This window comes from Geospiza fortis, unplaced genomic scaffold, assembly GCF_000277835.1.
Source record: "Geospiza fortis unplaced genomic scaffold, GeoFor_1.0 scaffold884, whole genome shotgun sequence".
Classification (NCBI taxonomy): Eukaryota; Metazoa; Chordata; class Aves; order Passeriformes; family Thraupidae; genus Geospiza; species Geospiza fortis.
In genome coordinates this window covers 80,344-95,323 of record NW_005054642.1, presented here as the reverse complement: position 1 = coordinate 95,323, position 14,980 = coordinate 80,344, and the positions used below count along the sequence as shown (strand labels likewise).

The following is a 14,980-nucleotide window of genomic DNA, read 5'->3' as shown; positions in this document are numbered from 1 at the left end:
TCTTTCATGAGGCATATGAAGTTCTTGAAACTTCTGTGCTTGATATAGAGTTTTCAGGTGGACTTTGAATAGAGGAAAGCATGTAGTGAAGAAAATATGAAGTACTTCTGTATTAAATGCAACACTTCCTGTGACTTATAATTTAATATTTAATCTCTGAAGACTTCTGAGAAAAGCAATAGAAAATAATTTGATTCACAGTAAAAGTAGCAGAACGGGTATCATCCTCCATTTTCATCAGCAGCCCAGTGATGAAAATTTAATTATTAATGCAAAGTGAAATGGTATCAAAAGAGGAGATTGAGATCATATCCCTGCAGAATTTCCTGCAGTTTGATTATTAGGTCATGATCTTGGGAGTCAGGAGATGCTGCTACAGGGCCCATGAAGGAGAAAAGGGAATTGAATTGAGGCTTCCTACTTTTTGGGAGAATGCCTCTGCCGTAAACTTGAAGGGGAATAATTTTACCTCCTTTTAATTTTTCCATTATGAGAATTGCAACCTATGAAGAAACAATAGAATTTTCAGTAGACCCTATGTCATAGCCACCGTTTTGAAGTACTCTGCATTAAACCAAACATACAATATTTGCTTGCACCTGCTGACCCCTGGAGATTTAAGAATGCAGTGTATAGCAAAGACATAAATGGCAAAAGTAAAAAATAGAGCAACATTAAAGGTTTTTAAAAAAATTGTCTTTGCAGTTGAGTGAGTAATTGACATTTAAATTCCTTGCCAGTATCCATTTTTTTTGTAATAAGTGTAAAATTTCAATACCCTTTTACTGCCAGATCTCCCTTCATTTATGAAAGACATGGAATATTCAGTGTTTATGCAAGCAGGACTTTGCCACCTGGAGAGGACCTCTGCTTAATCCAGTTCAGCACAAAACCTTAAACCTGGAAGCCTCAATTTCTGTGGAAAAGGGACAGGCTGCACCTGCTGTGTTCTTACTTGAAACTTTAGGAACTTTAGTGTCCCACCTGAGGTGGAGGGTTTTGTCAGGGATAGGGCTCTGCCTCTGCAACAAGCCTTTTTTTGGCCTGCCAGCTGGGAAGGAGACTGCTGGTGTGCCATTCTGGCAGTTGGTGGGTCATTTAATTGGGGTTAAAAATGTATTAAAAGCATTTCTGGACTGGAAACATAGAAAGATGAAACTCCATGTCAAATGCAGATAGGTAAAATGGGACACATAAGTAAAAATAGCCCATCTGTGCTAAATATGTGCATTAATGTGTCCCTGGCTAACTTGTACATTACCAATACTAATACAGCCCAATTTATTCTTGCTTTTACAGGCATATTTCTTGTACAGAAATTAAATTTTAATTCTCATCACCACTTTCTGCTCTCTGTTGACTGCATTGTCTGCTTTCACAGACACTGAGTGAAAAAAAACCTTCCCCATATAAACCAGTCTAAATTTTGAATATACATCAGAATTTCTCTGCTTACTGTAAGAAATACAAAGACATTTAGAATAACTTTTACGGTTTCTAATACAGCAAAAATTAAACATCAGTTCTAATTTTACCTTGCCTTAATTTTCAGACAAGGTGGGGAGTTTTGTTTGGGGCTTTTTTTTTTTTGTTTTGGCTTTTTTTGTGTTCACTAATTTTAGGCACTACCAAGCTGAGAAACAGTATTTTTTTCCAGTTTGTTTGCTGTTTTTTCCCAATTGCTGTGCTACAGGTTTCCTACAGTAAAAAATAGAATCTGAATAAAACAAAAAGTCCATGAAAATAGATAATGACAGAATAGATAATCATTCAGGATTTTTAAAAAATATTTTTGAGAGTATTTTCTGTTCTGGCGTCTTTTTCTACAAATCTTTTCTCTAGCGTATCATCAGAACTAGAATTATCAAGTGTTTTACATCACAGATTTTTTGTTTTTCATCTTTTTCAGGAATTAGAATGCTCCAAAATTAAGTTTTTAAGCTGCTCTTGTCATTTATTTTCTGAAGAAGGGTTTCCAAATATTCATATGCCTCTGAAGAATTAATATCTTGAAAATTAGATTAGCCTGGAACTGTTTTTCAAATTACATATGTGTTTTCCTTTTTATATTGTTAACCGGAGAGCAGACTAAACACCTGTCGAAGGATTTTGTCAAGAGTAGCCAGTGGAAATCCTCAGTAACATAAGCATTAATTGTGGTGCTGAATTGAAAACCTCTTAGATTCTGAAATCACATGAGTATCTCCAGAAACTAATTCAGAAAATCTGATGAGGAAGGACCCACAGTTATTAATTTCATCACTTTGCTAAACTAACTAATGTAAGAGAGGTTTGAAGTTGGACCTGAAGCTAGGACTCAGTTATCAATTCTTAGAAAATAGTTTTGTACTGGAAAATTTGGTCAATAAATTAAAGTTGTATTTTGTAATTATACATAAGAAATGGATGGGATTCTTAAAGCTGAATTGCTTTAAGAATAGAAAGCAATTCAGCCTTCACTTCAGAGCTGAAACCTGCTATCCTATAATACTTCATATTCATAGTAATGCTACCTGGTGTACATTCCATGGCCAAAACATGTGGCTGCCTCCCATTTTACATGTGTCCTCTTCTATGGCAGTAACAGCTCCTCCTTTCTTTTTCAGGAGCATATTTACAAACTGATGAAAAGTGATTCTTATCCTCGTTTTATACGATCCAGTGCCTACCAGGAGCTGCTACAGGCCAAGAAAAAGGTATTGGTCCATCTTGCCTTTGTCTTGCCACTGTGCAAAGCAGTGGTTATGTTTGCAACAATACTCAGTCTTCTCTCCCCTGTGCCAGTGCAACTGGATATCTGGTAGGTGACCAGCTTGGCGTTTTTGGAGGGTCACATACACACAGGAGTTCAATATACATATATGTGTATATATCCTGCATGCGGGCATGTTTCAATAAGTTAATCTAGCAAAAATTATTTTTATTTTTACATCCCATATTGTACTGTTTTCTCTGTTATGAAGCACCTTAAATTGCAAAGTGCTTTACAAATACATTAAAAAAAATAAAATAAAATCCCAGAAGAATAGTCTTTCATGTTTGCAAGTTTGCTTATGTAATAATTGTTGTTCTCTTTATTCCACCTATGAAAGCTCCAGAATGTGTTTAGAAACAATCTTATTCATATGAATAACTTCTAACTTCAACTATAAATATAGGGGCTTCCCAATTTTGTTTCTGTCCCTATTACTACATGAATAGTTTTGAGTAGGCTAGGAATCTGACTTGAAAGACTGATCATATCACACTTTCGCAAACAGAGGTTCATGTCTTGGTATGTAATATTTTCTTAGAAAAGTCCAGTTATAGAATGGGTTCTGAATAGCCACAGCCCAGGGTATGTGGAGCAGCTTGTACAATGCAGATTTCCATGATGATAAATAATTCTATTAGTGGGCTCTAAACAGTAATCTCCTAGAATCAGCTGGGAGCCCTGTGCCTTGCAAAATCGGGGCCCCGATTGTTGCTGGACCAAGGTAGTTATTAACACCGTAGCATTCTATTGTTAATAATGACAACCTAAAATTATATGAAAGTACTGTGTGATTTTGTTTTTTGTTCAAACGTTGATTTCTGAAGATCCAATATAGAGAGAGATGTTGAAAATACCAGAAAGCTTCAACTGTCCGTGTGAAGTCCTTAAGTTTGTGAATGTCAGTTCATTAACACGAGATGTGCACTTCATTATTTCTTTTTACTTTCAGTTTTTCTTTAAATTCAAACCAGTTTGATCCCCATGAAAAATTACTTTTGTCTAGCGCTGTATCTGTTTTGCCCATCTCCTGTTTTGCCAAGTCCCATTACAGCCTCACACCTGTGTTTGCTTCCTGATTTATACAAACTTTGTTTTGCAGTCCATTGTTACATCAAACCTCCTTTTCTACTCCATTGTTCTTGCTTTTCTTTTCCCCCTCCTTTTTCTTTTTGTTTCTTTTGTTTTATTTATTTCAAATTTAAGTTGGAAAACACTCTGGATCGTCGAACATCTTTTGAGAAATTCACACGCAATGTGGTAAGTTTGTTGCCTCGGAAGACTAGTAAGCCTGATGGGACATCCTTCTTCCCTTCCCCTCACTGATCCCTACTTTCCCTTTTGCTTCTCTAACTTGGTGGTTAAAAGTGTATTCATCACAACTTGTGAATTTTCCTGGGAATGACAGATTTATAATGTGCTTTCATTACAACCCCTCCTCCCTAGTCCCTTTCCCACTGATCTCAGTAGTCACACATGGAGGAATGGACCTTTGGGAGCCATGCTTTTTGCATTAGGAAGCATGAAACTAGTCACTTTTTTCCCCCCTATAACTTCAGTAAAGAATCTGTGAAAACATGCTTGATGTTGTTTCTTTTTCTGGTGCCTTCTAAAATACTAAGTCTAAAACAGTTGAATATATTGGATTTGCATCCTGTCTTCTTTTTATTTTACTCAAAAAAAATTTGTCCCTGTTTTTTCAATTGGGCACAGGGAAAAACAAACAATATTAATTTTCCCATCTTCCTTAATGTCTAACAGCTTCTACAGGACCACAGTATTCGTGCTGTTTATGTACAAGGGTTTGATTTGGATTCATTTTCATAATGGAGTAAAAGAACTGATTTTTTTTCTTTTCAATGTATAACTTTCAAAAGCTATTTCTCAAAGGCAAAAAAAATGAAGGCTGGTAGATTTTGTCTGGGCATTCTTTTGCCACCTGCCAGAAGATCCACTAATTTCATGATACTTGGGATTCTTTTTACTTATCCAGTTTCTTTGGGATTTTTTTTCCTTTTACATTGTGAAAGTTCCAACTAAAGAATTCAACGCATTTATTTTTGTAGGGCAGAAACATCCCTATTTTTCCATGCCATAAAAACTGTACACCAACACTGAGGGCGAGCACTAACCTGTTATGAAAAGAGGTAGAAAGATCTTGGATTATACTCGAGTTTGTCTGCATTGTCTGTTGAATTGTGCAGGTGATGCTGCTCTGTGTGTGTGTGTGTGTGTGTCAGTGGCTTTTTCTGTGACCTGGTTAGTGGAGCTGTGTGTGTTGAAATGAACAAAATGAGAGCTTTCAGCAAAGATCATGGTTTTTGTTTTTTCAGTTTCTAGGGAAGGAGAAGCAGTTGTCAGAAACTGTCTTCCCTGTAATGAGGCTCAAGAGTATTACCTCAAGTATTTAAAAAATACATATATACTTTCCAGTAATCAAAAAAAAAAAAGAAAAAAAATGCAGTGAAAGTTTTGTGAGGCTGTGGGAATATCTCACTTTTAAAAACAAAACAGTAATTCTTTAACTACTTTCTTATAGGTAAAGGCTTCCTGTAATATACTTTGAATCCACTGTAATCAGGAAGAAATTTGGATTCAATGGGACAAAGTCAGTAAAGGACACTAAAAGTAAATAAACAGCTACAAAGGAAACTATCCCAATGTTTGAAACAAAAACCCCTATGTTTTGCATGGTGGTGTTGCCATAGCATGTTGCAGTGTGATTTGTGTGTTGTCTAAACAGGTTGGATCTATAAAACAACATTGTACCTGATAACACTATACATGGTAACTCCATTATAATTCAGTAGGAAGTTCCGTATTAATAAAAAGTCTGTAAAAGAGAGTGCATAGAGTGGGTAACACATACAGACCTCTGCAAGCTAGACTTTTTCCCAGTCACAGTGCATGGCAAGCTGCAGTGTTACATTTATTCATGGCATTTTGAGCAGCCCAGGGGTCAGGAATTGGCTGTGGTAAACACTGTGCAAACAGGTGGCCATGAGGGGGGAAATAGCAAGCTGCAGGCAGAGGGGTCGGGAATACAGTGCAGAAAGGGAAAATGAAAGGACAAGACTGGGAGATGCTGAAATCCCTCCCAGAGCAGCCTTACAGACAAACCAGCAGTTCTGGGCACAAACATGGGAGCATTGTGCCCTGCAGCCATGCCCAATTTTCATCCTGCTAATCTCAGGGCAGAAGTACCAGAATAGCAGCATGCCAGAGATGCAAGGCAGGCCCAATACACCAGCTGTGAACTACAAATGGAAAAGAGGATTTCTGGACATAGTAGTTTGGTAGAAGAGGAGGATTTTTTTTCTTTTTCACAGAGCAAGCTCTGAAATAAAATCTGTGGTTTTGATTTTTTTCCAACTACTACCTGTTAACCTGGGTGGAGTCTGTCAAGTCAGGTGAGGTATGAAAGAAAAACATGTCACTGCTAGATCTATAATCTCTATTAGACTGACAGCTCTCAGGCTTGCAAATTAATCCAGAGCATCAGGATGCTCAAATGCAAACCTTTTTTCCAAGATGACTGAATTCATGTCAACCACTTCCTACCACTTCCTCAGGACCTCTTTGCAACAGACATCCTTGTTCTTCCACTCTTGTTCTTGGTCGTGATGAGTTTATAATTTGTAATTATCTATCTTGGTACAGTGGTTCCAAACAGCAGGGATGAGGGAAACATTTCTCAGAATATTCTACACTGTACAGATTAACTTGATCTACTGTGAACTAAGGGACTGTGGAATAGATCTGTTCTACTGATTAATACGGAAGATAGGTGTGAAAAGGGTCTTCTGCAACCTGGATAAATGCTATCATCTCTGATTTATTGAGATGAAAATTACAGTTTCTCTTCTCTGATGGTTTGCAATATTTAGACTAATTTTCACTGGATTTTTTTTTCCTCAGTTATATCAAATATATTTATATTATATCAATATATTTGTATTAAACTAAATTAGACCTCAGTTTCTTCCATTTGAAGTGTTTAATAAAAACACAGTAACCTTGGCTGTGTCTAGGGACACAGTCTGAACAGATGGACTTGTAATTCATTATCTGATGTGTTGACTCTAGGAGGCTCCTGATCAATGTTAAACTAAATTGGGTTACACTTGCTATAGAAAGCATTTGTTAAACTAGAAACTTTAGAAACTTTGTAGAGGGCAATTACTCTGTACTATTTCATGAATTACATGGAAATAAGCTATTATAATGAGTCATTATTTTAGTCTGATAGAGAAAAAAATAGAAGTGGAGCTATACACTAGGCTCAGCTCTGCATTTATTTGTCATTGAAGGGTTTCCTTTCCAGAAAATTTTCAGTAAGCTTGTGCAGTTCATGAAAGGTCTAAATGCTCAGTTTAAAAGCTGACTAATTAGCTACTCTGTAGATTTTATAGTGCAAAATTGCTAATGCCTTCAACAGTCTGCAGCAGAAAATATGGTTAGCCTTAGAAACAGGTCTGCATTTACATAAAATATACAGAATAGCAAGCTGGCATTTGCTACATGTAATATTTATTACTGAACATTTTATAGTTTGTATCTGAGTAGTAACTCTAGCTGTCCTTGGTCTGCCTCACTTACACTCCTGGGTACTGTGTGACAATACAGAGCACAGACACTGCAGCACTACTGGGATGAAGCCATCAGATAGGTGGAGTAACACGGGCAACCAAGTGTGTCACAGCTTTGAGTCAGAGGCACAGAGAGCAGTGACACTGCTCTGGGCTCCCCCCTGCCTAGCTCAGCCCCTCAGCTTTCTCTTTGAGACTAATAAAAGTCCAGTCACCTGCAGCTCCCCAAGGGACTAGGGAAGTTAAAGATCTAAGTGATGGAGCAGGAGGATCTCACTTCATGCTAAAGCAGTAGAGAGACCAAAACCAGCAGTTTCTGTGACATTTAAAGACTCAAATTCTTTGAAGAATTCACATGAGGAAAAAAACTATTAAAAAAATTAAACATTAAATTTTAAAAAGCTCAGCAAATGTACCTCAACTGCTAATATCTAAATTACAAGGGGAAAAGTAGGTGAATATACACTGGTAATGGGGGCAAAGAGGTTCTTTAAGGAACAATTTTGTCTGTAATTTCTCATGTGTGTGAAGGACTTGTGACAGTGGCAGACTGAGCAGAACTAGAGCCCCAGCCTGGTGCTTAGCTGTGATTGCTGGTCTGGAAACCCTTGAGACAAAGGGACCTGCTCTACAAGGGGAACGAATTAATTTAATTTCCATCCCATGCAAATTTTATTGTCCCACCAGATACTCAGTTATTGAGGTGAGAAGGGGTAGCCTCCCTCCTTAGAGCTGTGGGGGAGCCACTCCATCCTCATGCATTGGTGCCAGGACTCCAGACACCACCATCAGTGTTAGCATTTCATCTGTCCATGCACAGTTATACAGAACACACAAAAAAAGAGGTGCTTGTATGTTTGTGAGGTCTTAGGGAAATACAGCCAGTACAAAACAGACCAAGTTCAGTTCATGTATTAAATTAGTAAACGATCAAACTATACTTATCTCCACTCATAACCTCATAAACAAGACCCCACTTCATAATTCTGAGTTTGAAACCATGATATCTTATATTACCTTAATTCTTTCCACCTGTCTTGTCCCACTTACCTGGAAGAACTTGCTGACCAGAGTCCTTTGATTTTTTTCCCCTCCAAAGCAGTAGCAATAGACCATTTCATGCATGACATTTGAAATGCAAAGGCCATTGAACAGAGCATGTTTTCACCAAGTTCAAATCCAATGTCACTTAACGTGACATTGTGAATTACTGCCTAGAGATGGAAATTAAAACTTATAAAAGTAGCTTCCTCAGTTCTTATCAATGGGTCATAGACTTTCTAGATGTTTAAACAAGTGTAATGTCTTTTCAGGTTAAAATCGATCCCTTTTATAGAGGAACAAAGCACATAAATAATCAATTTCATCTGTTAATCAATAAATTTTACTATATGAATAGGTAAAACTTGTGTACCCTACTGTGCCAGACCAAAAGTCTATCTAGTCCTGAAACCCTGACAAGGGCTAGATTTTCCTCAAGTATAGCATTATCCAAGAAACTCAATACAGTTTTAGCTCTGGAATCTCATTCTGAATTTACTTACAGGTTATTCCCCAAAATTAAACAAAAAAACTAGTTAGTCAGAAGAAATATAAATCACAAAGCTACTTATTTGACAAATACAAAGCAAGAATGAAAGTAATAATTAATTGTAGAAATGAAGGCCTTCTCCATTTCAGGAAGAGATGTCTTATTCATATTTGAACAAAAAGAGCAAATAAATAATTGACATTTTTATTTTGGCCTACTAATTTGTAAAAACCCCTAGTTTAGGGAGTTTTTTTAAGAACTGTGCCCACAGAGGAAAATTATAAAGCACATGCCAATGAGGAATGGCCTCCTTGTGCTGTTCTGCAGTGACTGGAGCTAAGCTGCTGTGCTCCGTGCTGGAAGAGACGAGCTTAGGAGTAACACCTACAGGGTCATCCAAGTGAGAAGCCAGCACAGACTGGGCAGGTACTGGGCCAGTGTCTGCCATTTTCCAGCTGACAAAAATTTACCTGATTCTTAGGCTATTTGCTGGAATGAGAACTGCAGAGAGGTATGGAAACTTGAGGAGTCAGGCCCAGGACAAACATACTAAAAAAATATTTTCTTGTGCATCAGTTTGTTGGAAACCTACATTTCAGATAGTTATTCAAATTCAAACTACCCCATCTGGCAAAATGTTTTAGGTCAATCACAAATGAGAGCAGCTCATCAGTAAATGCAAAGTGCAAAAGGAGAAAGAAATGGGTGTCACTGGATTTGGAGTGAGCCAAAACAGGAAAGCAGTTGTTCAGCCACTGCCTCCTGCTTCAGATCATTGCAGGAAACAGTTTGGCCCTAATGAGAAAGGAACAAAAGGCTGCAAATCTCAGCCAGAGGCAGAAGGATTTCCCTGCACATGTAACCACTTAGCACTGCAGCTGTGCTGACAACTTGTTCCCCAAATTCAGTAAATATTAGCCTCGTCCCCTTCCTCACATCTGAAAGAGAAATACACCTGCACAGATGTCTGACAGCAGCATCCTGTGCTGCTGTGGAAGATGAAGCAGAATTCTGAACCCCAGAGCAGTGCTGAAGCCATTCCCTTGCACTGGTAGAGCAAGGGCTGCCTCACCATGAAAGGGATTTACTGCTTCTTCTCCCATGTTGCTCCAGATGTGCTCCTGTCAGGGGCTGTTTACCCCCTAGCTCTGTGTGTAGTGCCCTGCAATGTCACTTGGAAGCTTTCCCTGCTGATCTGGCTGAGCTGAGAGTGTGCTGCAGGTGTTTCACACATGAGCAGATGGGGAACACTGAGACCAAGGAGGGCTGCTTCTTGCCTCACATCTCATTTTGCTCACAGTGGGACTCTACCTCTCCTTCCCCATCAGATGCATGGACTTCTCTTTTCTACTGCTACCAGTATAGGTCCTGGGGAGTAGCACCTGCACTGGCAATAAAGACACATGAAAAAGGAACAATGGAGGTTGCATAGTAGAAAGGAAGATAATTAATCTTCTAAAAGGAAAAGACATGATCTTTCTCTACCATACATTTCAACTCCAATGCTTGTAGACATTTCATATTGATTTATTTTAAGCTGCATATGTAAGGAGGTTGTTGCTGACTTTTTTCCTGGATCATCTGAGGTGTTAGTGTCATGCTGCATAAATGGGTCAGTCAGCACAACTGTATTTAGCAGCATCTGTACATAGCTTTACAATTTTGTCCCCTAAATTTACTAGAAGTAAAGCTGAAAACTTGATGTAAAGCAGTTAGTATGTTCAAATACAGACTGAATGCTGACGCCAATTGATTTTGTACTTTTTGATGTACTTGTTCACTCCACGTGCTGTGCTGCCTTCTCGTACTCTGACTCCCTTGTCAGGGTATGTGTGCAGGGTTCCATTTTGGCATCTGCATTATTAGTAAAGTTCTTAAATAGTTGTCCAAAGTGCACTAATACAGCCAAAAAACTCCTAATCATCTTTAGAATTTAGCCATATGCTTCTAAATGTTGATGGCAAGAATATATTGAAAATATTAAGGATCTCCTTTTCATTATTCAGATAAATATTTACTACTTCTGATTTGCCCCTCCCCCAATTTTCTTTAATCTCATTAGCACAGGAAACATCTTCATATGCTACAGCTCTGAAAACTGCCATGTTAGATGCAGGTTCCCAAATCAAAATCTGGCGTACGGAAAGGTTGTTAACATTGTATCTGAAAGAAATATTTAGGCTCAGTTCTTAAATTATGACCCACAATGGATGATCCTTACATCAGTCTGTAAATTAAGTAAATCTGGAAGTCTCCTAAAAGCAGTAATTATGAAACTCTACCACAGAGAACTAAAATGAAAGCATACTCTGGAACAGAGATTGAAAGGAATATTTTTATAAAGTGGAAAATAACAAGTCCCTGCAGTTCTAATAAGAAGATGTGATAATTCTGTATCTGGGCCTGTGTATTAAAAGCTTATTTTCCTAATCAGAAAACTTAATATGATTCAGAATAAGCATTTAAGAAGATCTCTTAAGGAAGGTGTATCTTCTAGGCTGTCACTTTTCCAACTTTGTGATAAATTACTAAGGTGTGGAAAAAGACCATATGTTGTTGTTATTGTTGTTCAGATGGAGGTTTCTCTGAGGCAGGGAGGGAAGTTGAAGGAAGGGGCCATCATGGAGTGATCCAATGATCACTGCAGGGCTTTGGAGAAAAAATATCCGAAGATCAGCAATATCCAGGGAGCAAGTTATGTGGAACACACAAAAAAAAAAAAAATTCTCATGACATCTTACTGTGTCTCTAGGGGAAAATTCAAACAATATGTAGAAAACAATCACACAAATCAGATCAACTAATAACTACTTTTTGGCCTGATTTTATGTCAGGACTTTCTAATTTATGTGATAACATAATTCATTTCTGAGATGCTAGAATTTGTTTTTGGTCCATCTAGAAATTCCAGAAATTTTGAAACTCCTAAATAGTTGTTGCAAATAATAATAATAATAATAAATTATTTCACAGATTTTATACCACAACAAGCGTTTATGCTGCTTTCCAGTGTAGTATTGAGCAAATTTTAACAAACTGAGAACTCCTGGTTTTAATATTTTAATTAAGTGGCTTATGCAGTTCAGTACTAAAAGGAACTCATACATGTTTACAGAAAGTAGCCAGACTTGTACATCTGCGAACTTAAGTGCAACTAACCTAATGAAAGGCAAAGATAAGCATATGTTCAATATTTTCTGAGATTATGTCTAGCACCAAAAGTCCTGAATTGTCTAACAAAATTGTCAAAAAAACCATTAATCTCAGAAATGTTTTTAATATTTTAAATTGTGTTCCAAGGCCACACTGCTGTTGAGGCTCTTTTGACTATTTAAAAAGAAAAGATGTCTCACTACAACAGCTTGCCTGCTGCATTAGAGGAAAGCATCACTTAAGGGTTAGAAAGTATCAAGAAGGTGTGAACTTAATATGCATAGCAAGTGGCAGATACAGGGAAGACAGAGCACCAGGAAGGAGACTTTCCATCTTTCAAAGAAGTAGGTAATAATACTGTCAGGTGATATGGGGAACCTGATGGATGACCAGTCTAACCCAACAGTGCAAATCATGAGCTCCCTTTCAAATTATGTTGTAGGGGAAGTATTCATCCTAATTTGTTCAACTTGTATTTCACAGTACAAAGAATAAAATAGTTATTCTTCTTTTTATTAAGACCCACTGATATATTGCATTTGAGCTAATGCTCAAGACCAACTTACAGATCCCTGTGAGCTTAAATTTAATTGATAATGGCAATAGACATTAAATTGTGTAATTCCACTGAGTTATAGTGCTGCAGATGGCTTAACAATTTATTGATATGGCAGAATATGTTCATTTACTGCAGAAAATGAAGCATCTCTCCATAGTTACAGTATTTTTTACTGTATTCTCCTTGAAACCAGTTTGATATTTCTGAATTGGGCACTTAAAATGAACAATATAATAAATGTAAGTATTAAATAACTAACTGGTGAGTTAGAGCCATTTTCTATTTAATGTTTTATGGTATATTTGTGTTACATTGTCAGGGTATGCCTGTGATGTCAGCTTGCTGTGCCAGCTCTGCCTCTGTTGGATCAGAGCCACAGTAGGATGGCATTTGGAGAGCTAACTCCTTTTATGTGGCTGTAGGAGAGCTAATTCTTGTTCTGTGGTTTCTGTCTGGCTCGTATAAAGCTCAAATCTGCCTGAAATATACCAGAGTGACATACCTCACACCATCTTCTTCATGCTGTAGACCTAGCTCTTATGGGACAGTCATTACACCTTATTAAAAGAACTCGTTAAACAATTGAAACTACATCCTTGCAACAGGAGGAATGAGGAGGAAAAGAACAATGTGGAAATCCAACACCTTCAAAGCAGTGTTATGCAGTCACGTGTAATATACCTGACCAATGTTCCTTATAAATAGTAAATATGGTCTGAACAAACCTGTAACTATGTTCATGGAAAAGCTGCTTTCCTACCTATATGCAATCTGCCTCTTACTTTTTTACCTTAACTCAAAAGTAGCTTTTTTGTCCTCTGTGACAGAGCTACCGCAGTTTGCACATTCATCTTTGCAGCACAATGCACTCCTGCTTGTGGTAGCCTTCAAGTTCTGGGTGTGACTGACAGCAAAAACTTCAGCATCAGTTTCTCATCAGCCAAAAGCAATCTTGCTCAAAAATGGCCTTTAAATTTGCTGGCTTATTCTATGAAACAATCTGGCTGGCTGGCAGTGCTGGTGTTTAATTGTAAGGACTTCCTGTGGTTTAAGATTTGACAGACTCCAGTTGGTGCCCCTAGCTATTTGAGAGTGATGTGGCAACACTGAGTGGTTGCTGATGAACAGGTTTGCAGTGATCATGCCTCTGTTTTCTGTTTTTGTTTTTTGTTTTTATCTTTTCCTCAGGGGAAATCGCTCACATCAAAGAGGTTAACCAGTCTAGTGCAGTCCTACTAAAAGGATCACCTTGTAGCATGGAAGCAGACTCAAATCATTATACATACTTTGTAGCTCACTGATTGCCTGACTCAGAGGACAGTAGAACAAGATGTTGCATGAGCAAGGACCTGACTTGTTTTCTTTTGTGTATACTAAGGCATTACAGACTCCGAGGGACTCTCTAGCCTTTCGATGCCTCCATTTCGAAAACTGTCTGCTCACTTCCTCCTTCATATCAAGCTGGATCTGTGTCTTTTTATTTTCTGCAAGCTCAAGTACAGTGAAAAAAAAGCTTCTGCTAGGCACAGTTTATTAAAAAAATACGTCAATCAAAAACTGGAAGAAATGTAAAAAATGCATATATTAATAAATATACATATGGCATCACATTTATTGCACAATAAATTAGCACAGAAGGTTTCATTTCACTGATGTATTCACATTGAGAAAGAAAGCCTGTGTCTTTGTCTGTTGTCTGTATATTCTCTGTTAATGTTTCTTGCATTTATTTTTATACCATATTTAAAAAAAGAACACCTTTTACTCCAGATGTATTAAAGTTGATCCTTTCTCTGTAAATTTGTGTATGTTTATATTGTTGTTTTATCTTTCATTAAAAGATGCAGAATCTCTTTCCTTTGGGAAGTTTGAGATTTTAATATTGAATCTGAAGATTAGCCAAGAGCAAAGTGATCCCCAAAAGTTACACACCTTGTGCTTTCTAAAAAGTGACATGAAAATGGCATTTTCTTTCTCTCAGTGACACCTAATCAAACGCACTTTATTGATAATCATTTACTTTTTCTTTTCTTTTTATCAAGCTAGCAGCAGAGAGACCTTTCCCGCTTGCTCACCACTGCATAAGCAAACCTTTGTTTAAGCCAGGCCCTGCTGCTGTGTAACAGCGCAGTCTGAGCGGCAATTCAGCCGCTACCCCAGAGCGGATGGACTGGACTGCACTTCCCTAGGAATGGGCATGAGCAAAGCTGCCTGAGAACACAAGGCTACACTTGCTAAATAGGAAGGACAGTGCTTCTTTCTCCTTGCCGTCACTTGCGACGCAAGGCAGCATTTTAAGCTGAAAAGGTGGTGCTTTGGGAGTGGTCTCTGCAGTAAAGCTCCGGTAGCAATGCAGGAGCAAGCTGTCATTTTAATTCCAGGGCTCTGTCTGGGGA

At 37.8% G+C, this 14,980-nt stretch overlaps 1 protein-coding gene across 5 annotated transcripts in view; it reads left to right on the top strand.

Moving 5' to 3' along the window:
* The window catches only part of RGS7 (regulator of G protein signaling 7), a 213,475-nt gene extending 199,038 nt beyond the window's left edge, over positions 1-14,437 (top strand). The window contains exons 15-17 of one of the 5 annotated variants that reach the window (XM_031064850.1): positions 2,607-2,696; positions 4,819-4,899; positions 13,963-14,437. In XM_031064850.1, the coding sequence (XP_030920710.1) occupies positions 2,607-2,696; positions 4,819-4,893 (165 nt within the window). In that variant the 3' untranslated portion in view covers positions 4,894-4,899; positions 13,963-14,437. Of the gene's footprint in view, positions 1-2,606; positions 4,900-13,772 lie in introns of all 5 variants that reach the window. The other 4 variants (XM_031064849.1, XR_004082680.1, XM_031064848.1 and 1 more) reach the window with 4 other exon arrangements.
* Positions 14,438-14,980: the final 543 nt, after the last annotated feature.